The following is a 26,229-nucleotide window of genomic DNA, read 5'->3' as shown; positions in this document are numbered from 1 at the left end:
CTTTTAAAGAGGAGGGAGTATGAGGTTTGCCTGGTACAAGGTATGAAGTTAAGACACTGGGCCAGTTGCTCAATTTTTTTCCTTAAGAAAAGCTGTGATGTGAAGCAAGTAATTCCCATCTCACAAAATTTTTGTGACAAGCAAGAGGTAACTCAGGTGAAAGTTCGTTATAAACCATGAAGGATTAAATAGTGTGATTTCATTAGTTTAGAGGTAAAGATGCAGTTGGAACACGAAAGTATGAAAGAGTATCTGTTTTTGCCATGCGATGGCCAGCCAAGTGGATCAATGAGGGGAATGCGTGCCATTTAGTGGTGGGATGGTGAAGGTGGGATAGAGCAGGTGGATGTGTTCTTGTTTCTACGTGTGTTTACACTTTATTATTTTGGGGAAAGTAAAGCAGCTCATCAGGCATAACCTCAAAATCTTCCTGACATTGGGGTATGTCAGACACTTCAGAACATCCATTTAGGGCAATCTTACAGAGTAGGGAGCAATCAGTAAGGTTGCTCAAAGGCAAATGAGCTCTACAAGCCCCTCCAGTCTCCCTGATACCCTGTTCTCTTATCCTTCCCTGTGGCTCAAGAATGGAATGGCAGAATTAGAAATCAGATGTCTTGGGAAGAAAATCAAACTGTTATATGATAGTATTGCTTAGAGTCACATAAATAAAAGCCACACTGGGCATTGCTAAACATCTGCATTTAGAATTTAGGAAAAACATACTGCCCCATCAAATTCTGAAAGCAAGCACAGAGCAAGATTATAAAGAGCAAATACCATTTTCAGTTTTATAATCTTTAGTATTTAATACCAGGGGATCAATGATTGGTGCTTTACAGTTCTGTCCTTTTAAAATTCTACCTTTTACTTTTCTTCCAGACTTCGTTTTTAAGTTTGTTGTAAATACGGTGCTAAATAATATAAAGTGCTAAATCCATCATGGCTGTACCTGTGGTTTCCTTAATCTTGGGGAGCCGATGGCATCCATCTCTCAATGTGCCAAACAGGGGTTCAGTGTTAATGGCTGTGTGCAGAGCAGGCACTGTCATCCGTGGACACATCCCTTCTGTCTGTGGGTGCAGTTCCTTAAAGGTGGCTCCATGGTTGGGAAGCCCAGGGGCTCGCTCCTCTGAAGGAATGTAATTCACACCTTTCCCAGAAGTGTCAGGAATCAAGTGCTTCCCCAGGGAGGGACAGAGCGGCGACTCCACGGGTGTGGCGCAGGCACTGCCACTGCTGCCCGTGCCACAGCCTGCATCCACTGAAGAGCCTTGGGAGCTCTGCAGAGAAAAATGGCCCTCGCTTTGCAGTGAAGACATCCGCTTGGCTAAGTGGTAGTCGCAAAGGCGGGCCACACTCTCATCAGCCTCAGGAAGCTTGGAAGGATGGTCGCAGGTGGACGAGTCAGCGTCCTCTGGGTTATCTAAGTCTTTGGCTGAAGATGCACAGGTCATGTCAGTTAAGAAGCGGTCCCCTTGACTAAGTCCTGAGCCATCACTGGCTTCTCCATCAGGAGCTCCTTCTTCCTTCCCTTCGGCCTCCCTTGCCCCAAGACCAGAAGCTCTTGGAAAGGTTTTCCCCGATGCTGCTTCGAGTCCGCTTTTTTCAGCCATCCCACCTTCAGCGGCCACATACCATCTTTGGCTGTCCTTGCGAAAGGCAGTTCTCTCCAGATTAAAAGTGCTCAGGTGTTGACTGTCCCGTGAAGAGACAGTACCAAATTTACCACTGGCATCCTCCTCCATCTCTGCTGTTTTGGTCCCCTGTTTTTTTCCTGTTGTGTTCGCATTAGAGGGTGCCTTCCCCTCACCATCGGCCAGCTTGCTTTTCCTTTTGCTAGTGCAGGAGTATGCCACCGACCCCATGTGCAGTTTGCTGAAATAGTCAGTGACTGACTTAGTCTCCATGGTTTCAGGCTCCATCTCCATGTGGTCTGAGTGAAGTAACTGCTTGGAAGGCACGACTTTGGGCGGGAGGTCGGTTGCTGGCCTAGCAGCCAGGGCATGTGAGGACTTTGGAGGTAAGCCCCCAGCGGGGGTTTTGGAGGCCGGAAACTCGGTCTGTTCTTCTGCAAGGGGGTGGTAGCCTTCATGAGTGGCCAAGAACATGCGGGAGAGGTTTTCTGACTGTTTTTGTGCTGTGGCCAGTTCAGAACTCTCAGTCATTTCAGAAGAGTTAGTTTCATTGCCCGAGTCTGACGAAGACTCAGGACTATAAGCCCGCAAGATGGCTACACCTGCATGCCGTAAAAAACAAGAACTGATTAATGGATGCATCAGAGGCACTTGGAGACATGTAAGAAAATGGGACTCGTTATTATTAAAAGAAAATACCAAGTTTTTCCCTTTTCAGTAAGGACTCTGAGTTTATTGCACAGTTGTTCCAGAAATGGGGGAGAGATGTGCCTTATGTTTTTTTAAAAAAAAAAAAAAAAAGCAAAGAAAATCACATACACACACACACACACACACACACACACAAAACCCATGATGGTAGTTTCAGCACATTTATGAAATGGGACATGTGTGAAATGGAGAACACCACGTAACAGGACTCCAAGGGCAAATGGCTTGGAAGGATGGAAGGATATGGTTATCAGTGAATGAATGTAACAATTGTGAAAGAACCTGAATTGTCACTGGTCTGCTGTTCTTCTGACACGGATAGAGCCTCTAGAGCTCCCAGCGTGGAGACGACGGCATTATCCAGTCCCTTCTCACACTTGCCTTCGGTGCTGGTGGGCACAGCGTCAATGAGAGACACGGGGATCTCATCATTTTGCAGGCTGCTGCCTTTCTCCTTATCCTCGGGGAAGGAAGCTGCCTGGGTCTGAGAGTCCTCTTCATCTGAACTGTCTCTAAAGCCAGGTGGGGGTGCGGCAATGGCCATGTTCAAAGAACGCAACAGGAAGTCATCCTCATTGTCATCACCTTCTGGAGGTGGTAGGGATGTGAGGTCAATGATGTCATCACTTGACCCAGACAGGTTGAGGATAGCCGGCTGGTTCATCTCCCCCACCACGAGGTCCTCCTCACAGCTCACCTCATCCTCGTCCTCTGCATCATCGGTGTTTTCTGCATAACAGATGTCATGCAAGAGGGGCTCCTCAATCCCCTCCGTGGCCTGGAAGCTCTTCACATCGCCTATGTTTGCATACACAGAATTTTCCACAAACTGGATGCCCTCTGCATCTGGAGTGAGATCCAGGCCTTTCATGTCATTGGCACTGCTGATGTAGAGATTTCTCTGCTTCTCCAGCATTTCAGGACTCTCATCTAGTAGTGTTTCATAGCCGAGAGTTGGGGGACTAATACCATCATCCAAGGCGAAGTCTCCAAAAATAAAGGACACTTTAGCTCCTCTCGGAGATTCCTGTGCTTTCTTCAGAGTTTCTGGTCCTGAGAGGGTCAGTAGGGACCGCTGAGCTAGACTTCTGTAGTCTGCCTCACAGGGGGCCTCCCCGGGCTGGCTCAGCTGCTGGTTAAGTCCATCTGAACTATAGGCATTGTCTATGTACAAGTGCCGGTGCTCTTTTGGACACATGGTGCTGTCTGTGATCTCCACCGCCTTCTGCTTTGAATCTATGTATGTTATCTGGGCTTCTTGTTCCCCTTCGCCAATAAAGGTTGTCATTTGGGGTATACAGTTCCAATCTGGACCAAGGAGGTTATGCTTCCCCTTGTTTTCAGTTCCTAAAGAGAAAGAATCATGCAAAGACACATTACTGTGCTGTCTGGTTCTGGGTGGAGGACGGGGCTCGTCTCTGTTTTTTAATTTCATGGCTTGTAGCATCACTTGTGTAAATACAGGTTTACAGCTACCCAAATATAGTACTTGTCAATTTGGGTGTAAGCATTCCTTGGGTTAGGAGAACCAACGTTAACAAAATCCATACTGCATATTGATACTGCACAAACTAGAATTGCTATTTGATCAAATGTAATGTCATCTGGGGGTAGGGAAGTATAGCTTAATTCCATCTGACCCTTGTTTCTATTCTTAAAAGGCTTCATTTATATCTACGAATGTGAATATACAACGTGCTTTTTACAACCCTTAAAGGGGAGATTTCAGTAGGCTGTTATTCCAGAAAATAGATTTTCCTTTTCTTTGTAAAGTGAGATCCAATATTTCCTAGTTTGTGGAGGAAGATAATGAATGTTTTCCTCATTGAGTTCAGAGATGGTCAAAGATTGTCACCGTTTTACCATATATTTTAAGGAAAGTAACATACATATTGTAATGATCGTATAAAACTTCTATCTTCAATTTTTTGATATCCTAGTGGATGTTAAAATAGTCTTGTATAAATGTCAGTATGCATGCCTGTGTGTGTATGCATATAAGATGCATAAGGTGGAGTGGTTACAGGTAATGTACTTTTCTCTGTAATTTCTAGGCATAATTAATATTTAGATTAATTTCCATTTTTATTTATATCATGGGAACTCTTGAAGATTTGATGTTCCTCATGAATTAAAATGACAAAAACCCCAGTTGAAATACTGTTATTGTGTTTGCTCTTCAAGGGTGTTTCAATCTGGAATTTTGATGCGGGGATTTGCTCTGATATTTAACAAGACAGAGAACTAGGTCATTCTGTTGATACTGCCTTGTAGATTCCAGAGGCAACATTCTGAGAAAATTTTAGGGCCATACTATTCTTCCATCTGTTCCTTCAAATAGCACAAGTTTGTGTAACTGACATCAGATGTGCAAGACATATGGGGGAAAAGTACAGTTTTACCAAAGAGGTTTCTGCTCCCCACAAATCATGCAATGGACTTAATGCTGAACAATTCTCAGGGTCATTTTAATAAAATGTATTTTCATGAACAGTAAGAGAGAAAATTTTGAAGACATTGAATTATACACTGGCCATATTTGCATCTTACCTTACAATAAATAAACCTTGTTGGGGGTTCAGCATTATTTTATTAAAAACAACAATTTAGATTATGACTGGATGTGCCTGTGGGGCGAAGTGTGTACGTGAGTGTGGATTGTCGTGGGAGGAACAGTAGTTCAGCAAAGTTGCATTGTAAGGCAGCTTTGGACCAGGGCTTGGCAAACATTTTCTGCAAAGGGAGGCCCAGATGGTACATATTTTGGTTTTGTGGTCTAACCATTCAATTGAGCAACTACTCAACTTGGCTGTTTTAACATGAAAGTAGCCATAGATGCTACCAATTGGTGTATGGGTTGAAAGGTGGCCCCCAAAAGATATGTTCACTCTGTGAATGTGACCTTATTTGGAAAAATGTCTTGCAGAGTTAAGGATCTTGAGATTATTCTTAATTGTCTGCCTGGGCCCTAAATTCAACGGCAGAGAGAGATTTGGGCCACAGAGAAGAGGAGGTGACCATGTGAAGACAGGCAGAGACTGGAGTCACGCAGCTACAAGGAATGCTGGTGGCCACCAGAAGTGCGAGGAGGTAAGGAGAAACCCTCCACTAAAGCCTTTGAAGGGAGCATGACCCTGTTAACATCCTGGTTTTGAACTCGTGGCTTCCAAAAGTGTGGGAGAATAAGTTTACGTTGTGTAAAGCTCCCAAGTTTGTGAGAATTTGTTCCAGCAGCCTTAGGAAAGTAAAACAATGTGCAGAGTTGAGTTCCAATAAAACTTTATTTGCAAGTACATGATTTGGCCCATTGACCATAGTTTGCCAACTCTGGTTTAGATGAACAAGAAAACTGAATAGGTCAGCAGGCTCAAAGCAAGCTGATGGATACTTACTGAGACCCTCCTAAAGCCCAGAGATGCATGCCTATGTGAGGCCATGGATTTTGAAAGTGGTTAAAGGCTAATTTTCAGGATAGAGAATGAAGAAATGGGGGTTCTTATTGGAGATCTTGACTAAGGTCTGGGATCAATTTGAGGTGAGATGAAAATATGTGCAGCTGGGTGTGGTGGCTCATGCCTGTAATTCCAGCACTTTGGGAGGTCGAGGTAGGCAGATCACCAGGTCAGAAGTTCGAGACCAGCCTGACCTACGTCGTGAAACCCCATCTCTACTCAAAGAAATACAAAAAATCAGCTGGGTGTGGTGGCGGGCGCCTGTAATTCCAGCTACTGAGGAGGTTGAGGCAGGAGAATTGCTTGAACCCAGTAGGCAGAGGTTGCAGTGAGCCGAGATCATGCCACTGTACTCAGTCTGGGTGACAAAGCGAGACTTTGTCTCAAAAAATAAATGTGCTCAATTGGGCTTCTTCCCAGAAGGATCTACTGATTTGGCTTCCTGGAATAATTTTGGAGATGTGGAAGAATGTAGGTTGGGGGCTGGGATCTATTCTGTAGCCCAGTCTCCTACAGAGTGGAAGGAGAGAATGGACTGGGGAAGACCTAGGCTGATGGGACTTATGTTCTGTATTTCTTGACTCTTAGATCTTTTGGGAGTTTCTGAAGAGAAGAGAGTGCGTTTAGCATTAGAGTATGCTAGGTCAAGACTGCTGTTCAACCTAGGTCTGCCAGTTTCTTTCTGGAGTGTGCTCTCTTTCCCCTATCCTTGCTTCTCTCTCTCTCCACCTACATCCGGCCCTCTGTCTTTGACAGTGGGGAAAGGTATTTGAAACTGGGAGACATGATGGTGAGACTGAAGTCGCATTCTTTCCCCACAATAATAATACTTTCTGTAACTGAGTTTTTGCCTCTTGCAGTTCTATTAAACCTTATGTTGTGGGTCACTATGAATCGGACAGAGTGGATAACTGTAACCATGTTTAGAATAGTAGGTTTGGATTTCTTCATATACCTCTGCAATCTTTATAGTCCATGAGGAAAGGATTGATCTTCAAGATGAACTTTACAATTTGAAAATAAGCCAAAAACTGTGGTTTTCCAATAGAAGACAATTGTGTCAAATTGCTGAACTGCTCTTTGGAATTTATTTTCTTTTTTTAAGAGACAGGATCTTGCCTTGCCACCCAGGCTGGAGTGCACTAGTGCGCTTGGCTCACTAAAGCCTCGACCTCCTGGCTAACGTGATCCTCCCACCTCAGCCTCCCAAGTAGCTGGGACGACAGGAGTATGCCACCACACATGGCTAGTTTTTAAATTTTCTTTTGTAGAGACAGGGTTTCACTTTGTTGCTCAGGCTGTTCTCAAGCTCCTGGGCTCAACTGATCCACCCACCTGGGACTCCCCAAGTGCGGAGACTACAGGCTTGAGCCACCGTGCCGAGCCTTCGTTGGAATTTAAAAGGTCAGCATTAAATTGCTCTAAATCTCCTAGCTCAATGAAAACATGTGGTCATAAAAATGTTTGCTGCCTGTTGGGCATCATGGCTCACTCCTGTAATCCCAGCAGTTTGGGAGGCAGAGGTGGGTGGATCACAAGGTCAGGAGTTCAAGACCAATCTGCCCAACATGGTGAAACCCTGTCTCTACTAAAAATACAAAAGTTAGCTGGGCATGGTGGTATATGCCTGTAATCCCGGCTACTTGGGAGGCTGAGGCAGGAGAATCACTTTAACCTGGGAGGTAGAGGTTGCAGTGAGCCGAGATCACACCATTGTACTCCAGCCTGGGCAGCAGAGCGAGACTCCATCTCAGAAAAAAAAAAAAATTTATTGCCAAACCCAATGAACACCTGTCACCTCCTTTGTATTCTTTCCTTTTCTATATTTTTATATTTATTTTTGAGATGGTCTTGCCCAAGCTGGAGTGCTGTGGCATAATCTCCACCTCCTGGGTTTAAGCAATTCTTTTTTGCCTCAACCTCCTGAGTAGCTGGGACTACAGGTGCATACCACTATGCCTTGCTAATTGTTGTATTTTTACCAGAGGTGGGATTTCACCATGTTGGCCAGGGTAGTCTCTATTTCCTAACCTCATGATCTGCCCACCTCGGCCTCCCAAAGTGCTGGGATTACAGGCGTGAGCCACCACATCTGGCCTTCTGTATTTATTTGTAAACGTTTGTGTGTTTCTATCGCTTTCTAATTTTTAAAGGTGTAGTCCTAGCTCACTACAGCCTTGACCTCCTAGGCTTAAGGTATCCTCCCACCTCAGCCTCCTATGTAGCTGGGACTACAGGCACGTGCCACCACACCTGGCTAATTTTTATATTTTTTGTAGAGACGGTGGTCTCCCTTTGTTGCCCAGTCTGGTGTCAAACTCCTGGGCTCAAGTGATCCTCCTGCCTCAGCCTCCTAAAGTGTTGGAATTATAGGCATGAACCACTGCACCCAGCATCTATCTCTGTCATTCTCAGTTCTTTCTGCCACTGTGTTTTCTTTCACTGCCAGTTATTAACAGAGTCATTTTAGATGATGTACCTAGATGTTTTTTTTCCAATCCTTGCAGGCTAGTTTTTTAATCCCATTTTACAAATGAGGAAACTCAAGCTCAGATTGATTTGACTTGAAGGTCCAAGTGCTGCCTTCTAACATGGTTTGTCCATCTCTCCTTGTTTCTGGCTTCCCTTTTTCTATGCCTGAGCTGCTTCTCCTCCCTGGCCATCATAGTAAACTGTGTGTGGGTCTGTATGCATGTGTGATCATGTCTATATATTGCAACATATTTATGGAGTAAAGATTGATGTTTCTGCTCAGTTTAACAGAGAACGTCCTTCTCTTTTTTCCTGCATTTTCTCTGAGAAATGCAGGGTTGAGGGGGAGAAAAAGACACAACAGTAAAATTTAAGAATCCCCCTTTCTTTTAAAAGAAACCCCAATTATGGCACCTCTGGCTATAATTTTTTTTAACTGGTCAGTGGCTGTGCCTAGAATGGTGGCATCTGTCTATCAGTGACATTTACTAAGCATCCACTGTAGATGAAGGAAAAAGCTTAAATAACTGAAGAAATAATGTCCTAAACCCAATGAAAACCACCTACTGTCAAAGGAGTAATCAGTTTAACATTTGCAGCACTCCCTGTCCTCGCTGTGGGGGTCCTTTTGTTCTGTCAAGTGACTGAATTGAATTATTTGATGTCTTTGCCATCTGGGTGCTCCTACTATGGATCCAAGATGGCTTCAATTCTCTTCTAGTGCCCTCAAGTCCAAGTGCTAGGCAATAGCCACATCTTTGTGTTTATAAAGTTCCCAGAATCCTGGGCATCAGTCTTGTCAGGCCTCCAAGCCTGGCCATTATAGCCTTGGTGACCTGCACGTGCACCTCTGGATGGTCCCGAGGAGCCAGAAAGTCTGAACCACAAGTAACCAGGTGGTCACAGAAGTAAAACAAAAAACTTGTTCCTGCCTCCACTAATTGCTCTCCCCCTGCAACCTGCAACCATTGTTCCTGCTCAGCCTTGTGGAGTTTCCACCCTGGACATTGGGTTTCTCAAGACCCCACTCGTGTAACTGTGTAATTTACCTACCTTCCCCTCTGCGTGTAATGGATAACCCCCACCGTTATGATCATGCATGTTTGTAATAGATGCCCCCTACCCTTGTGACCATGCATCCCCTGATGCCCTTCCCCTCCCGAAAATAGATTACCACATTTAACTGACCACTTGCCCCAATGTATAAAACCAACTCCTATCCCACTGTGCTCCACTGGCTCTCTATTCAGACTCAGCCTACGTGCACCCAGGTGAACAGCCATGTTGCTCACACAAGGCCTGCCTGGTAGACTCTTTACCTGACTGACATGCCTAACATTTGGTGCCAAAACCCAGGACAGGGGAACTCCTTCGGGAGACCAAACCTCCTGTCCCTACTCCTTGTGGCCCCTCCATGAAGAGACCTACCTATGACCTAGGCTCATCAGACCAGCCCACGATCCACTCACCATCCTCAGATCAGGTAAGCAGTTTGCCTCCACTCTTCTCTTTAGCCCTTCTCACTACCTGTCAGCCTCCTCCTCCTCTCAGTTTCATTTTCCTCTCCCTTTCAGTGGAGACAAGAAAGACAGGACTTTCTGTGAGGTTCATGACCAGAAAAAATCCCATGTGGATCATGGAACCGGGAAGACAGTCTTCCCTTGGTGACTGATCATTGCGGAGACATCTGCTCTGGTCACTCACTTGCACTCACTCCTAGGTGACGGATCAACGTGGGGGCACCCCCTTTGACCAGTTCACCCCAGGTTCAGACCAGATTTAGTCTGGGATGCCTGCTAAGCTGCTTGGTGTTCCATTCACTTTCCTCGTCTCTGCTGCCCTCCATTCCTCCCTCCTCTCCCTTAGCCTGTGTTCTGGGAAAAAAAAAACCCTGAAACCTCTCTGGCTCTCACCTGACCTAAAACCTAAGGGTCTTATTTTCTGCGATACCGCTTGGCCACAATATAAATTGGACAATGGCTCTAAATGGCCAGAAAACAGCACTTTCAATTTTTCTATTCTGCAATTTTTGTCAACAAATGGGCAAATGGTCTGAAATTCCCTATGTCCACGCATTTTTTTTTACATTCTAATCCCTCCCTAATCTCTGCTCTCAATGCAGCTCATCTCAAATGTTCCTTCTCTCCCTTCCATCCACTCCTACCTCTGCCAGTGATTCAGAATCCTTGTCCATTGACCCTTTTGACCTTTCTTCTCCCTGCCTGTCTGAACCAGACTCTAATCCAGGCCGTAACCCTGACCCCCCAGAGCCTCCCTCCTCTGCCCTCAACCCAACTCCTTATGCCCTTACTGTAACCTCTCCACCTCATACCCCATCAGGCTTGCAGTTCAGCCCAGGGTTAACTCCTCTGCTCCTGCCCCCAAATTCCCCCTTAGAGAGGTGGCTGGAGCCTAAGGCATGGTTAGGGTGCATGTTCCTTTCTCTTTATTATCTCACCTGGAGTAACATAAATGTCATTCTTATTCTCTCACCTCTGAAAAACATTTATCACCCAATCATCCCCTAACATTAAAAAAGCTTACAGAAATAAAAACCTGGCCCTCAAACCCCAAAGCAAGAATTAAATGACCTCCCCTTCAAGGTGTTTAACACAGGCAGGAAGCCGCCAAGCAGCCATGCATTTCAGAACTGTCCTAACACAAACCTCAGCCACACCACTGGCTCACAAAGACCTCAAAGCGCCCAGATTCCAGTGTCCAGCCGCCCCTCCCAGACCTTGCTTCAAGTGTCGGAAACCTGGCCAATGGGCCAAGGAATGCCCGCAGCCTGGGAGTCCTCCTAAGCCCTGCGCTGTCTGTGCAGGCCCCCACTGGAAGTCGGACTGTCCAGCTCACGTTGCTGCTCCTCGGCTTGGTGGCTAAAGACTGATGCTGCCTGAACATCTCGGAGGCCCCCTGGCCCAGCTCGGATGCCAACCGTCAGGTAACTCTTATGGTGGAGGGTAAGTCCATCCCCTTCTCAATAGGGGGGCCACCACTCCATGCTAACCTGCCGCCTTGGCCTCCCTAACTGTTGTGGGAACTGACGGCAAGGCCTCCAGGCCTCTCAAAACTCCCCAAGTCTAGTGTCAACGAGGCCAGCACTCCTCTCCACATTCTTTCCTAATCATCTCCACTTGTCCAGTTCCTCTGTTAGGCCAAGATATTCTAGCAAAATTGTCTGCCTCCTTAACTGTTCCTGGGTTCCAGCCACACCTCATTGCTTCACTCCTCCCAGAACCTGTACCTCCCTCTACAGCTCCCCTTGTGTTCCCCTACCTTAAGCCTAGGGTGTGGGACACCACCTCCCCATCCATCCTGTTTGTGTGCCGAGACATTTCCTGTTTCCACCCCCAGCTGCCTTAACTCTCTTCTAAAGTAAGAAACCTTCTTTTCCAAGGTATCCTGTGTAACCTCTCTGCCTATTCCTCCTGCTCCCTTGGCTGCCCCACTTAATTGCATCTATTATTTCCAACACCTGTACAAAATCCTTAACCCATTCTTGGCTGAACTCATCCAACCCAACCCTATTCCTTACACACTGCTGGAATTCAGCGTTATGCAGTTGCAGTTCTTGCACAAGAGCCAGGTCTGCGTCCTGTTGCCTTCCTCTCTAAACAGCTTGACCTCACTGTCCTAGGTTGGCCCTCGTGCCTGCGTGCGGCAGCTGCCTCTGCTCTACTCCTTCCTGAGGCCTTCAAAATCGCAGGCTCTGCCTCACTCTATACAGCTCTCCAGTCTTCAGGCTTAGTATCCTCTTCGCATCTCCCACACCTGTTATCCGTCCCACTTCTTATCCAACTCTGTCCACTCGTTATCCACACTCCTGCTGTGACTACTGCACACAGCCCCGATTTTTATCCAGCCTCTCATCTAATACCACACATAGACACAAGTCCCAAACCCTATAACTGTATCTCCCTAATTAATACAGCATCCTCCCCGTTTCTGCATATTTCTCTTTCCCATTCCAGACCCAGACCACACATGGTTTATTAATGGCAGTTCTTCAAAGCCCAGTCAGTTGGCTAAAGCTGGTTATGCGGTTGTATCCCCCTCATGTATCATTGAGGCTCCCACTCCCTCCCTCTGCCACTTCTCAGCAAGCTGAACTCATTGCTTTAACCCGTGCTCTTACTCTTGCTAAGAGACTACATGTAAAAATCTAGACTGACTCTAAATATGCCTTCCACATCCTATACCACCATGCTGCCATATGGGCAGAAAAAGGTTTTCTTACCAAACAGGGGTCTTCTATTATCAATGCCCCCTTAATAAACACCCTCCCTTAGGCTGTTCTCCCAGCCAAGGCTGGAGTCATCCACTCTAAAGGACACCAAAAAACTTTAGATCCCATTGCCCAAGGAAATGCGTTTGCCAACAAAACAGCTAAGAAGGCAACAAATGCACCAATATCCCTTCCTAGCGGACAATATATTCTTTTTTATCAATTACTCCTACTTACTCTCATTCTAAATCCTTAACCTACTGGTAACTTCCCACTCAAGGCAGTTGGTTTTTGAATCAAGGAAAATTCCTTCTTCCTGCCTCGCAAGCCCACTTTGTCCTTTCTTCCTTTCAGACCATGTTCATGTGGAATGTAAGCATTTGGCCTGTCTCAGAACCACTTACCTCCTTCCCTTCATGCAAGTCCATCCTTAAAACAATTACACCTCAGTGCTCCATCTGCCACTCTACCAATCCCCAGGGATTTTTAAAGATCTCCTCCTTTTCCCACTCACCAAGCACGGGGATTTGTCCCCACACAAGATTGGCAGTTAACTTTACTCATTTGCCTCGTATCAGAAAATTCAAATATCTTCTTGTATGGGTAGATACCTTTACAGGCTGAATTAAAGCCTTCCCTACTGGAACAGAAAAGGCAATTGCTGTTATTTCTTGTCTGTTAAATATCATTCCCCGATTTGGCCTGTCTACTTCCATACAGTCTGACGATGGCCCTGCTTTCATTAGCCGAATCACCAAAGCAGTCTCTCAGGCCCTGAGCATTCCATGGAATCTCCATGCCCCTTACCACCCTCAGTCATCAGGAAAGTAGAAAAAGCTAATGGCCTTCTAAAAACACGTCTTAACCAAACTCACCCTTCAGCTAACAAAGGACTGGTATCCCTTCTACCTATTGCTCTCCTCAGAATTCATGCCACTCCCCTGAAACCCACAGGATACAGCCCCTTTGAACTCTAATATGGCCGTACCTTTTTGTTTGGGCCTAACATTCTCCCAGACACTAGTCCTCTTGAAGACAATCTTCCAGTTCTCCAACAGACTAGGCAGGCAATTCGGCAAGCTGCCTCTTACCCACTCCAGATACCCGGCCTTATGAGGACACCTTAGCTGGATCAGTGCTGGTCAAGCATGTAACCTCTCTCTCCAGCTCTGCAGCCTCGGTGGAAGGGTCCCTACCTGGTTGTCTACAGCACCCCAACTGCTGTCTGTCTACAAGACCCTCCCCACTGGGTTCACCAGTCTAAGACTAAACTGTGTCCATCCGATGACCAGCCTAGGCCATCTGCCTCCTCTTGGAAGTTGCGAGTACTCTCTCCTAGTTCTCTTAAGCTAACTCAAATTCCTCAAGAGTAGACAGAAACCACACATGAGTTTAGATTATATTCTAACATTGACAGGAATCCTTCTCTTAACTTTGCTACTTGCAACAGGACTCTACACGGTCACCCCTAAAACTTGATGTACACATCACAAGTTCTCTATTTCTGTTGCTTTCTGTCTAATCATACTTCTGATTGCTCCTCTCATCTACATTTTCATCTACATTTAAATGCCCTACGCCTGCTGCCTTGCTGGTTCACCGCTTTCCTCCAGACCATTTTAGCTGACATCCTGTGGTTCTACCCATGAACTTCCACCCTTGACTTCTTCCTTGAGTGGATAAATGACTATACATGGCAAGGGACACTCCAATTCTTCCACCCTAATAAAGTTCTCTTCTCTACTTTTCTGCTCACTCTTATTCTTAGTCCCATTCTGTCATTCCCTATCCTTCAACATACCGTCAATCTAACCCATTCCCTCTTCACTGATTCCAACCCATTGTTGGCAAAAACAATTGCTGGCTCTTTCTTATATGGGTTCACCAAGACATCCTCAAACATTTCATACAAACAAGCTGCTACACTTCTCTGCAACTATTTACTCTCACCTCATATCAACTCCACTCTGCCCATATTGGGACCCTTACTACACACACAACTATCCCCACTCCTGCTCCTCTAAGCATTTCCCATCAACGAACCACTGAATTTCCTTGGGTAACCTCCCACCTTCTAAGTGCTGCTTTACTCTTCATCTCCAAAGCCCTGACACACATGTTAATATGCCTTTAGGAGCATATTCACTTTGCTTTACTGACAAACCCTCTATCACTACTAATAACCTCAAAAATATTGAGTTAGTATTGTCTAGATTGGCACCTTCTCTCTCACTCCATCCTTGGCCACCCTCTCGCTGTTCCTTGGATTCTTCTAGCCCCTCTTCATGCTTACTCATACCTGGCCCTACAAATGTTAGCAGCAGACTATCTGTTAATGCTACATGCTTCCTCATACATGATGAAAATCCAACTGTCTCCACTACACGGTTACCCCATCAATCTCCCTCTCAACCTCTAACTGCTGCTATCCTTGCAGGATCTTTAGGAGTTTGGGTATCTAACTCCCCTTTCAAGGATCCCTCCCAACTTGTCACCCTAAATTTTCTTTTTTTTATTGCATTTAGGTTTTGGGGTGCATGTGAAGAACATGCAAGATAGTTGCATAGGTACACACGTGGCAGTGTGATTCGCTGTACATTTTCAATTTTGCCTTGCCCCAGGCCTTGTTTTCTTATGTGGCTCTTCCACCTATATGTGTCTACCTACTAACCAGACAGGCACCTGTGCCTTAGTCTTCCTTATTCCTAGAATCCAGTTTGCCAGTAGCAATGAACGACTGCTTGTCCCCCTAATGACACCTACTAACAAAAAGAGTCATCCAGGTAATTCCATTACTCGTGGGAATAGGGATTGCTGCCTCCACTGTAGGCCTTGGAACTGGCAGAGCAGGGGTCACCACCTCCGTCACATTATTTCTAAACAAGGAATGCTGTTTTTACTTAAATCAGTCTGGCCTAGTTTATAATAATATCGAAAGACTCAAAGACAAGGCCCTAAAATTTGCCACCAGGCAAATAACCTTGCCAAATCGACATGGCCGTTTTCTAGCTGAAGGACGTGACTTTTTCCAATCCTCACTCCCTTAATACCTGTCTTCCTTCTCCTCTTATTCAGACCTTGGGTTTTCCGATTAGTCTCTCAATTCCTATAAAACCATATCCAAGCCATCATGGCAAATGCTACTTTTAACAACCTCGCAATATCACCCCCTGTCCCAGGACCTCTCAGCTGCTTAAGACAAAATTCCTTGGCAACTCTCCCTGGTTATGTGCCTGTCTTATCTCCCCAGCCCTATTTCACAGTCTTCACCCTTCTAGGATCAACCAAAAATACCAATCCATCACTCATGAGCTCCAGGCAGAGCCAAGCTAATGTCAGGATGCAGCATGACACCTCTCCAGAAACTGCACATATCCCTCTCCATCCAAATCTTCTGGGAGCACCCCTACACTGGAAACTATTCTGACCTTGGCTCAAGGCTTCATCACTACCCATCTTAAAGCTATTATGTTACTAAGGACTTAGCCAAACACCTACTAAACTACAAAAATCATGGGCTTTTCTTTTAGGTGTCCGCGCAGCACCCTGTTATGCTCAAAGACGCCATGAGAAACATCGCCCCTACTCCCTTCTCTTTTTTCCTTATACATATATAAAAACATGGGAACGCCAGGCCTCCAAGTCCAAGCCTAGCCATCATAGCCTTGGTGACCCACATGTACACCTCTGGATGGTCCCCAGGAGCCAGAAAGTCTGAAGTAACCACAATTAACCAGGTGGCCACAGTAAGAAGTAAAAAAAAAAAAAACCAACTTTTTCCTGTCTCTACTAATTGCTCTCCCCCTGCAACCATTGTTCCTGCTCAGCCTTGCAGAATTCCCCCCCACCACATTGGGTTTCTCAAGACCCCACCCCTATAACTATGTAATTTACCTCCCCGCCCCCTGCTTGTAACTGATAACGCCCCACCCTTATAATCATGCCTGTTTGTAATAGATGACCCCTACCCTTGTGACCATGCATCCCCTGATGCCCTTCCCCTCCCTAAAATAGATGACCACTTACCCCAACCTAAAAAACCAACTTCTATTATACCGCCCTCCACTGACTCTCTTTTCAGACTCAGCCTGCCAGCACCCAGGTGAATAAACAGCCATGTTGCTCATACAAAGTCTGCCTAGTGGTCTTTATGCAAGTGATGTGCCTAACAAGTCTGACTACAGGGAGGATGCTCCCAGACACCAGGCCTGGGACATCCCCAGGAGAAACCAGCCCTAAAGCAGGGGTTCACAAGTCATGTTTGGGCATTCCAACATTAGTCCTCTGTAAAAGTACCACCATGAAAACCCAACCATAGAGACTTTCACGATAATAAAATCAAGGTTGACATTTCTGAGTGATATGTCAAATGTGCGGAGAAGTCAGCATTTTTGTTTTTAACGATTAGCCCACATCAGAGATATCTGAAGGCTTTGTAAGTTGAATTTGTACATTAGATTATTTTGTGGGTACAATTTTAGCTTTTCAGGAAACATCCTTATTATTGTCAGGTGGGGTGTTTGCAGGGAGGTCAGTGCTTCATGAGTTCAGGAAGAGAATACCTGTTTCCTGGGTCGCTGTGTTTTTCTTGTTGGCCATGTTAAATATCGACCTCCTGGAATCGACGAGCAGCCGGTAATATCCAGCGGTCAAGCAGGCCAGGTTCATGGCATCCGAGGATTCCATCAGGAGCGTGATGGGCTACACAAAAGAGAACATTTTGGTTAAAGTCATCCATTCTTAATAACATCTCTAGAGTGTCAATGGCTGCATTTATGCTTATGGAAAAAGGAGCTATTAAACATTTCATGGGAGAACCCCAAAGCAGGAGAAAAAGCCAAGGATAACACCAAGTGCCTTACTGAGAAAAATTCAGGACACACCATCTAAAAAGCCTGGACATTTTGAATCTCTTCCAAGTCATATATATGTGTATATACACATACATACGTATATATGTATATAATAAAATCAAAGTTGACATTTCTGAGTGATATGTCAAATGCACAGAGAAATCAGTTCTCCGCATATTACTGTGCGGAGGTTGCAGTGAGCCGAGTTCATATATACAGCATGTATGTGTATATACATATATACATATATACAGCATGTATGTGTATATACATATATACAGCATGTATATATGTATATATGAACTCGGCTCACTGCAACCTCCACCTCTCCTGGGTTTAAGTGACTCTTACGCCTCAACCTCCCGAGTAGCTAGGATCACAGGCACACGCCACCACACCAGGCTAATTTTTGAATTTTTAGTAGAGATGGGGTTTTGCAATGTTGGCCAGGCTGGACTCCAACTCCTGACCTCAAATGATCTGCCCGCCTCAGCCTCCCAAAGTGCTGGGATTGCTGGTGTGAGCCATTGCACCTGGCCCCCAAACCACACTGAAATGAAAAAAAAGATTGTTTTCTTCCCAAATAATTAACATTTTTAGCATTTAAAAGCAAACCTGTTAAACTGGTAAATTAACTAGTTAAGTTACCAGTTACTTCAGTTACCAGCAGTGAACCCACAATCTCAAATTACAGAAAGATTAAGTTTTGGGTTCACAGTATGAATTTCAAGTGGAAATGACTGCTAAGACTGAATGAAAAGTGCCAGAGATCCAGTAAAAGGTTGCTTCTAAATGTAATTGTAGATTTACAGGAGGGTAAAACAGCTGGGAGTTGATAAAAGGCCTAATTAAAACTCTTGAAACCATGAGGTTATTATACAACTGGACATGGATTTGGGGCTTATAGGGGAAAAAAGTGTTTGATGAAGCAGTTTTTCTCATTGAGTTAAGAAGGGTGTATTCTTGTCAAAAGAGAAAGTGAGAGAAATAAAGAATCAAGAAAAAGTAGATACGAAGACAGGCACAGAGACAGCAAGACAGCAGGCTTCTTCCTTTCACTCCTAGATATAGGACACTGGCCGGTTCAATGACCCCAGCCGGTAAAATGTAACTTCCCTGCCAAAGCCCCTGTACTACTTGTTGAACTGCCTTTTTTTCCCACTTCATTTGAGGTCTCCTCAGCGTCCAAGCCACCACATTCTATATAGGCAGGACACCATCAGCCAGGCACGCCACTCATTTCTGTTTAGGACAGATGATCTCTGTAATCAGATCTGTAATAACTGCATCCAGTTCACCTTTCCATCCACCTGTCTCCGTGATGGGGCTATTTCTCTCAGCCTCTTTGCTCATGGGGTAGGTGGGCATTCCAAGGCTATCCTTATACTTTCAGCTTGCCATGAAGTCAATGGGAACCCTCTGAATCCAGCCCATGAAATCCCATAGGCCACAGCCAGCATGTCTGAGCTCCACATTCTTTCATGATCATCTGTTCCAACTGCAGAGCTCTCTGGTGTATTCTGATGTGCTTTGCCACATTCTCAATTACTGTGAATCCACTCCTCCCACACCACCCTAGTGGGGATACAGGTAGGGCTGGGTCCTCCCTGGCTGTTCTCAGAGCACCCTCCAGGCTGATGTTGTCTCCTTTGTGACGTCACTATTACCCTTTGTTCCAGTGCCTTTCCTTTATAGAAACAATAGGAATATTGCCATTGCCAAAATCCAATAACTCATCTCTACTGGGAAAACAAGGTGGATGCCAGGAACCTGGACTATTTCCTGTTCTCTTTTGGGAGTAGGGTTTTGCCATTTGTGGACCATCTCAGATTTTTTTTTTTTGAGATGGAGTCTCACTCTGTCACCCAGGCTGGAGTGCAATGGCATGATCTCGGTTCACTGCAACCTCTGCCTCCTAGGTTCAAGTGATGCTCCTGTTTGAGCTCCTAAGTAGCTAGGATTACAGGCAAACACCACCACATCCAGCTAATTTTTGTTTTTTTAGTTGAGATGGGGTTTCACCATGTTGGCAAGGCTTATCTCAAACTGCTGACCTCGTGATCTGCCTGCCTTGGCCTCCCAAAGTACTGAAATGACAGGCATGAGCCACTACGCCCAGCCAGATTTTTGTTTTAAATGGAATGGCCATAAAATTCTTGGGGTCAGATGTTCAGTCTGTATCAATTGCTACCATATGAGAAGAACAACCATGAGAAGGCAGAAGAACTAAGACATCAAGCTTTTCCAAAAGAATAAACACACATGGACCCAACCTAAGTAAAGGGAGTAAGAATTCTAAAGACAGTTGGGGAAAATCCCCCTCTTGATTTGAGTCATATATTCTAGAAAGTTAGTTCAGAAAAGTTTCCCCTACTCTATAACTACAAATCACATATTCTAAAGTCAGAAGGGACCTAGAAATTATACATGTTGCTTTCTCATGTAAGAATTAAAAAACTGAGCCCAGAGAAGTATAGCGACCTGTTCCCAATCACACGGTAATTTAGTGAGAACTGGAGCACCCCAGGCCTGAGTTGGGTGGATTATTTTCTGCACTACATTGCATCTGTGATGCTCTGCACACATTGACACTTGACTGCCTTGTAAACACCAGCAGTGTTATCAGAAATTAGCTATTTACAGCAAGGCAATGTATCAACATCTGAAAAACTTGCCTTCACATCTAGCACGTGGAGTTCCACCCGCACCAAACTCTCCTCCTCAGAAAACATTTCGATCCTGTTGACGTGGCTAAAGTCGGCTAAAAGGGCCACTAGATTGGTTTTGGTGTTGATGACGTGGCTTATGCCATACCGGGGCCCAACCAGGAGAGTCACTTCCGAGCGCTTTTCTGCCTGCTGAGAAAGAGAGGTTGACAACATAAAAATACTGAACTGAAATGCCATGCCAACTTGAACCTACGATCCTATTTTTATAAGATTACATTTTCTTTAGAAAGTGTTTCTGGGTCATACTGTACTTAATCATCCAATTAGAAGAACCAGATACATGAATGAATTGAGGCTCTGATAAATTATGAATAATTAGAAAGTAAATGTTATAGCACAGTATGTTCATAATTATAAGATGCTTTTAGAAATAAGGTTTTTCTTTTTAGTCTTTCTTCTTTTACTGTGAAAGTAACTTCTGGCACAATGATTTTAAAAAAGGCCATTGTGAGAATCCTTTGATTCTCTTGGTTCTTCACATTTCGTTTTCTAGGGCATTCTGCAGTGTTAGTTTCTAGTTTAACATTTCTTCTGATATTTTCAGACTACTGTTGTGAAGTTGGTTAGAAATGAAGGCTGGAGAAGATTCGCAGCTGATGTGCTTTTGTCATCAGAGGTGGACTGAGCTGCTGTGGCTTCCGAGAAAGAAAAAAAAAAAAAAGAAAAAAGCAATTACCACTAATGTTGCCTTGAACACACGGCCCCCATACAATCGCAGGTCACTGAGGAACTTGAGATAATGGACCTTGGCTTGTAGTGCAGAGAGCTGAGGAGAGAAAAGAAAACTCAGGTGTTAGTTAATGCTATTGGGTATGACTCCATTTCAGCTGGAGACCAGCAGAAAACAAGGGTAAGATAGAAGGATGATTTTACTGCTGAAAAGTTGGGGTGTGACAAAGACTCTTCATCAGGAATAAAGTTGTTACATATTTGGCTTCCTGATGAAGGACTGAAACATGACATCAAGATTGAAATCTTATTTATTAGGGGGTCAATGTATGGGGCACTCATGGGTATAGATATGCTGTGCCAGGGCACTCAACAAGTGCTCACTGGGAGATTTCAAGAGGTGAGTGGTGCCTTCTACTTGCAATTATGGACAAAGATGAGGTGTCTAGATATATTCCCATTGCACGAGAGACTCACCTGAATGTACTTATGGGAATCATTTTGAATACACACCTGCAATCTAGGCAAAGCCTTTTAAACAGGCTCTTTATACTTCCCCTCTCAAGTTTCTTCCAGTCCTTGCCAGTGTTCTGGGGAAATGAACTTTTTGAGATCCAATCATTGTGGAAATGTTTGAACTTGCTATATAAGGCTCTGTTTTATTAATTCAACTTGGAAAATCTGTTGAGTTTCACGAATGATTTATAAATGAAATTTTATCCAGATAAAAGTTATCTTTACAAAAATTTAAAAATGTAAGTTCCCATATCACTAAAAAGAGCATTTGATTTTTTTAAAAAAAGGTCCATATTTCATATGGAATGTACCAGGGATGTTTATTAAGGTTGAAATTTTCCAACAAGGTGCAGACCACCATTAAGTAGCAATGAACATAAAATTCTGTTTTCAATTGCAGATGACTTGCCAACTTATTAACTATATCGAAACGTACTGCTCTTTATGTGATTTTTATTTAGCACAATTCATCCATCCCTCTTCTTTCAAAAATGCAAAGCATTTGCAAATTGTTTTGAAAGCCAACTATTCACTCTTGGCTAGAAAAACAAACTTTGAAGAAGGACAGTGATGGATAAATGGATAGGTTGATTGATCTCATAGCAGTTATCTAAATTATCAAGTGGGCCAGGCTTGAAAAAAGTCACAATTACAGAAATTAGCTTCCAACAAATCAGAACTGAACTTAAAAAGAACTTGACCCGCATCATCTGGCTCTATCTCTATAAGCTGAATGCTCACTGTGATCGAAGACATCCTTCCCATGAAACTGGGAAGTGAGTCAAAGGTGGCTGATAGTGTGTTGAACCTGATTATACTTAAAAAAAAAAAAAAGCATCATGGGTGAGGAGGGGATAGAAATAAATGTGCCTTACCCAGTAAAAATGACTTAAAAAATCAGATACTAAGAGAAAATAATTTTCCACATAAAGTGATCTGTATTAGAGTCACACAGATTTCTCCAGCTAATATCAGTTAGAAAGAATTCTTGGTTATAAGACTGCTTCCAATTTTACAGATCCAGTATTTTCAGGCTCCTTCTCTTTCTGGTTCCTGGAGTCTCTTGTTTTTTATTACCTATAAACCATACTTCTCTTTTCCGACCAACAGTGTATTTTAAAATGTCGTTTGTGCTTCTCCTACTTAATGAAAACAAAAACAAAAGGATAAAAACATTTTAACACTAATGATGGGGAATGACAGCAATAATTTTGTCTTCCCTCCAAAGATAGGATTGAATCCAACGTTTGTCAACAGGGGTGATTTTGTTCCCCAGAGCACATTTGGCACGATCACAGGAGCGTGCTACCGGCATCTTGTGGATAGAGACCAGAGATGCTGCTAAGCACCCCACAATCCACAGGCTGTACCCTGTAACTCCCTAACAAAGAATGATCTGTTCCCAAATGTCAGTTATGTCACAGTTGACGATCCCTGCTTTAATTAATGTGGCCTCTGGCCTGGAAGGGCCCTTGCTGGCTGTGGTGCATTTAAGCTGGTCTGAGCAGTAAGAAATTGCGTGATTGAAACATAGAATTATTTCACAGTTCTATCTTCTATTCACAGTGTCTTAGAGGCTATGCAAACTTTTCCTGCATGGGCACATGAACGCACACCTCCCCCGCTACAATATGGAGTCCATAACTTGTGAGAATTAAATGGGTTTCTATATGAATACTTATTTTTCATTAGTGTTAGAAACATGCTAATAGTTAGAAAAAAGTTACAGTTTTACTGCTTCTGAAAATATGGTGCTAAGTATTTTATTCATGAGCTAATTTTAAACATTTTAAACAATGCGTTCAAGCCTCTTTCTTTATAATTTTCTATTAAGATGCAAATGTGATACCTTTTTACCCGGTGGTACCAAGTTTTGATTTGCTTTGACAAGGTGTGAAAGTGCTTTCTTTATGTTCTTCTCTTTCATGCTTTGCAGCACAGCAGAGGGAAGAAAAGTCTCTAATCCCCATTCTTTTCTGCAATAAAGAACATATCTTTAATTTCACATTCTTGTGATGATTAGTTATCTAAGACAGAATGGGGCTCTGATGTTTGTTGGAACAAATGAACTCCTGGTAAGGCAGAGAATGGAGACAAGTCCCCAATTAGGGAAATAGCTTTTAATTTACACTCAGGACACACACTACTTGATCATGAATACATATGTTTGCATTTTAAAAGAAACCTATTCCTCACTCTCTAGAGACAATGCTAAGGAGGTATTTGGAACCAGTGGAAAGCAAATAGACATTTTGTCCAACCGACTTCTGGATCTCTTCAAAGTCACTCACGTATCTGCGTTTGTATTTCCAACACCAATTTCTCTCCATTCCTTTTTTGATTTCTCTTCTCCAATCTCACTACCTGCTCTTAGAAGAAATGATGCAACTCCTTCATGTCTCCAAACCACTCTTCCCTGTCCCTGCCCTCCTCCATGGCTATTTCTCTAGGCACACACAGTTCTCTTTTGTCCCAGCCAATTCGTGTGTAACAACTTCCATCAACATTTCGTGCTGCTAGTGTGGAACTGGGTATGATTCATGACCCTCAAGTGTGCCCGGTATTGATGTGGAGATGCAGGCATCATTCATGGGTGTGGATATACAACAAAACAACAAATGGGACTGCATTAATATATTTTTACAAAGAGCCAATTTCCCCTGAAATGACTACAGCCCCTTTCTAAGAAGGTCTCAGATTTTGAATTCTAGGAAATCTATCCTGGAATAGAAATCCTACCCTGGGTTATGTGTCTAACCAGTGTCTTCTAAATTATGTGAAGACCCTCAAGAGGATTCCAGTTATTTCTCCTGTTCCAGGTCCTCTCCAAAAAGGGCAGGAAGACAGCCTACCCCTCCCACTTGCCCATTCATAGTCTTCGCTAGTTAAGATGGTATATTTCATGATTATGTTTTTCTTCCTTTTCAACTTGTATTTACTGTCCTTTGCCATCATTTGGCACTAATTGTGGGCTATCTTGTAATCCTACTTGTATCATTATTTCACATAATTACTTTTCACATTTTTTTATACGTTGTCTTTACAATCAGACCACAGGTTCCTCAAGTGGCCAGGAATATAACTCATACATATTACTATTTTCTGCTGTCCTAATGTGCGTGCTATCTAAAATGCTCAATGAATATTTGTTGGTCAAAGCAATTTATGGATGAGAATATTATTGTGGACTTTTCAAGATTCTTACTCAAGCCAGATAGCTCTGAGTCAGTTTTGACCATACAATGTTCAACCTAGTAAAATGTGAGTACAGAAAGTAGGAAAACAAATGCATTCTAATTGTCTGAAAATCATCGCAGGTTGTGCAGGCCACCTTTTCAAACGGCAGCCAGCTTCACCTGTCCCCAGGAACTTCAGAAAGGAGAGTGGGAGAGGGCGTGAACCTGTCTGGCTGAGCGTGAGATCTCAGCTATAGTCATGCATATGTGTGTGGGGGAGAGAGAAACCATCTGGAAGGAGTGAACTGAAGGCCCTAGGTTCTCAAATTACCCATGAGGATTTGTCCCTACATGTCAACAGGTGACTCAGAGTTGTGAGAACGGTGGTGTTAAAGCCGGCAAGTTAGAGATCCAATCCTCCCCAGCACAGACTCATGAATTTATTGAGAAAAGCCATTTTGGCCCCGGTGGGTCAACCTAGCATTGTGGAATTTAGAAAGGCTTTCTAGGCAGCGCAGGAGAAGCTTCTTTGGAAAGTGGGATTTTAATTAGTTTCTACATCTTTTGGAGGTGAGATTGTAAGCAGGGAGAGGGGTCCAAGGCTTTAGCATTACATGTGTTTCCAAACACAGATGCCTCAACGCATCACACAAACTGTAGCACAGTGGCGAGTCCCACTGCCTAGGTTTGAATCCTGTATCTCCCCATTAATAGCCACTTGACTTGGGCAAGTTACTCTGTGCCTCAGTTTGCTCATCTGTAAAATGAAGCTAAAATCCTATTCATCTCATAGGTATGTTATGAAAATTTAAGTTAATGTGTGAAAAGAGCTGAGACCAAAGCTTGACTTGGAATCAAACCATTTTAGGGAACTGAAAAATTTATGCTTCATTTAAAATGTGTCCTTCATCTTAACAATGCTGTAAAGGTGAATTAGAAATGGATCTCTTCTACCAGAAATGAGCATGATATTCATACATTTTGCCACTGGCAAATAAATGCTTTGCCACAAACAAGATCAATTTTGGACAAAGAACAAAAATACCCCCTGGGCTAAAGGAGGTGGCATGTCTGTCTCCGAAATGGAGATGAGAGCCAACACTTACTCGATGTATTTGAGGGAGATTTTCTGCGTTTGCTTGGTGGTAACAGTTGCAATGTACATTTGTAACGCGGCCAGCCGCAGGGCTATATCATATTTCAGCTCCGGCCCAAATCGCTCCTGAACCACATCGTTACAACTCTGCGAAGAGACCAGCAGGGGGCACAGCTTGTCAAAGAATGGGCTGCAGCGTGTGGACTTAGAGAACAGGTGACATAGATTTCCCCAGAGTGTTTCAACCTTCACTTCCCAGGCTCGGAGGCTAAATGTGGAAACATCTCCACCGCGCTGCTTGGAAACGAGTCATTATTTAATTGCACGCACAAACACAGAGACGACACAAAACATTTAGCATTCATCGACGAGCTGCTATTTAAATATTTAGCTTTTTGTAAAAACAATTAGGAATTTAGGTATGAAATTTCCAAACACAGGTGCCGCAGTTGAATGCATAAAGCATTGATAGCATAATGTGGCTTCTGGAGTTAGGCTGCTTGAATTGGAATCCCGGGCTTGAAACTCGTTTCTTCCACTTCATAAGGGGAGCAAACCTGGGGACCTTCTTAATTGTCTGTGTCTCAGTTTCCTCTTCTGTAAATTGGGGATAATACTGCTCCCTGTTCACTGGGTTGTGCTGATGATTAAATGAGTGAACCATGAAAAGCCTGTAGAATCCCAGCACTT

General features: G+C 43.9%; 1 protein-coding gene and 1 long non-coding RNA gene across 19 annotated transcripts in view; one reads left to right on the top strand and one right to left on the bottom strand.

The window, feature by feature from the left end:
• The window catches only part of LOC118150425 (uncharacterized), a 34,014-nt gene extending 28,607 nt beyond the window's left edge, over nucleotides 1–5,407 (top strand). Inside the window, exon 3 of the long non-coding RNA XR_004738522.3 lies at nucleotides 5,275–5,407. This is a non-coding gene — a long non-coding RNA (uncharacterized LOC118150425). The remainder of the gene's footprint in view (nucleotides 1–5,274) is intronic.
• The window catches only part of FRMPD4 (FERM and PDZ domain containing 4), a 908,838-nt gene that overhangs the window by 4,422 nt on the left and 878,187 nt on the right, over nucleotides 1–26,229 (bottom strand). For 17 of the 18 annotated variants that reach the window (XM_078363746.1, XM_078363741.1, XM_078363745.1 and 14 more), the window contains 7 exons: nucleotides 25,550–25,686; nucleotides 23,117–23,243; nucleotides 20,759–20,848; nucleotides 20,029–20,211; nucleotides 17,063–17,201; nucleotides 2,631–3,695; nucleotides 953–2,239 (listed from right to left, as the gene is read on the bottom strand). In XM_078363746.1, the coding sequence (XP_078219872.1) occupies nucleotides 953–2,239; nucleotides 2,631–3,695; nucleotides 17,063–17,201; nucleotides 20,029–20,211; nucleotides 20,759–20,848; nucleotides 23,117–23,243; nucleotides 25,550–25,686 (3,028 nt within the window). The remainder of the gene's footprint in view (nucleotides 1–952; nucleotides 2,240–2,630; nucleotides 3,696–17,062; nucleotides 17,202–20,028; nucleotides 20,212–20,758; nucleotides 20,849–23,116; nucleotides 23,244–25,549; nucleotides 25,687–26,229) is intronic. The other variant, XM_078363742.1, reaches the window with a different exon arrangement.

This window comes from Callithrix jacchus, chromosome X (assembly GCF_049354715.1).
Source record: "Callithrix jacchus isolate 240 chromosome X, calJac240_pri, whole genome shotgun sequence".
Lineage (NCBI taxonomy): Eukaryota > Metazoa > Chordata > Mammalia > Primates > Cebidae > Callithrix > Callithrix jacchus.
Note: the sequence above shows the minus strand (reverse complement) of the source record. Positions and strands in the feature narration are given on the sequence as shown.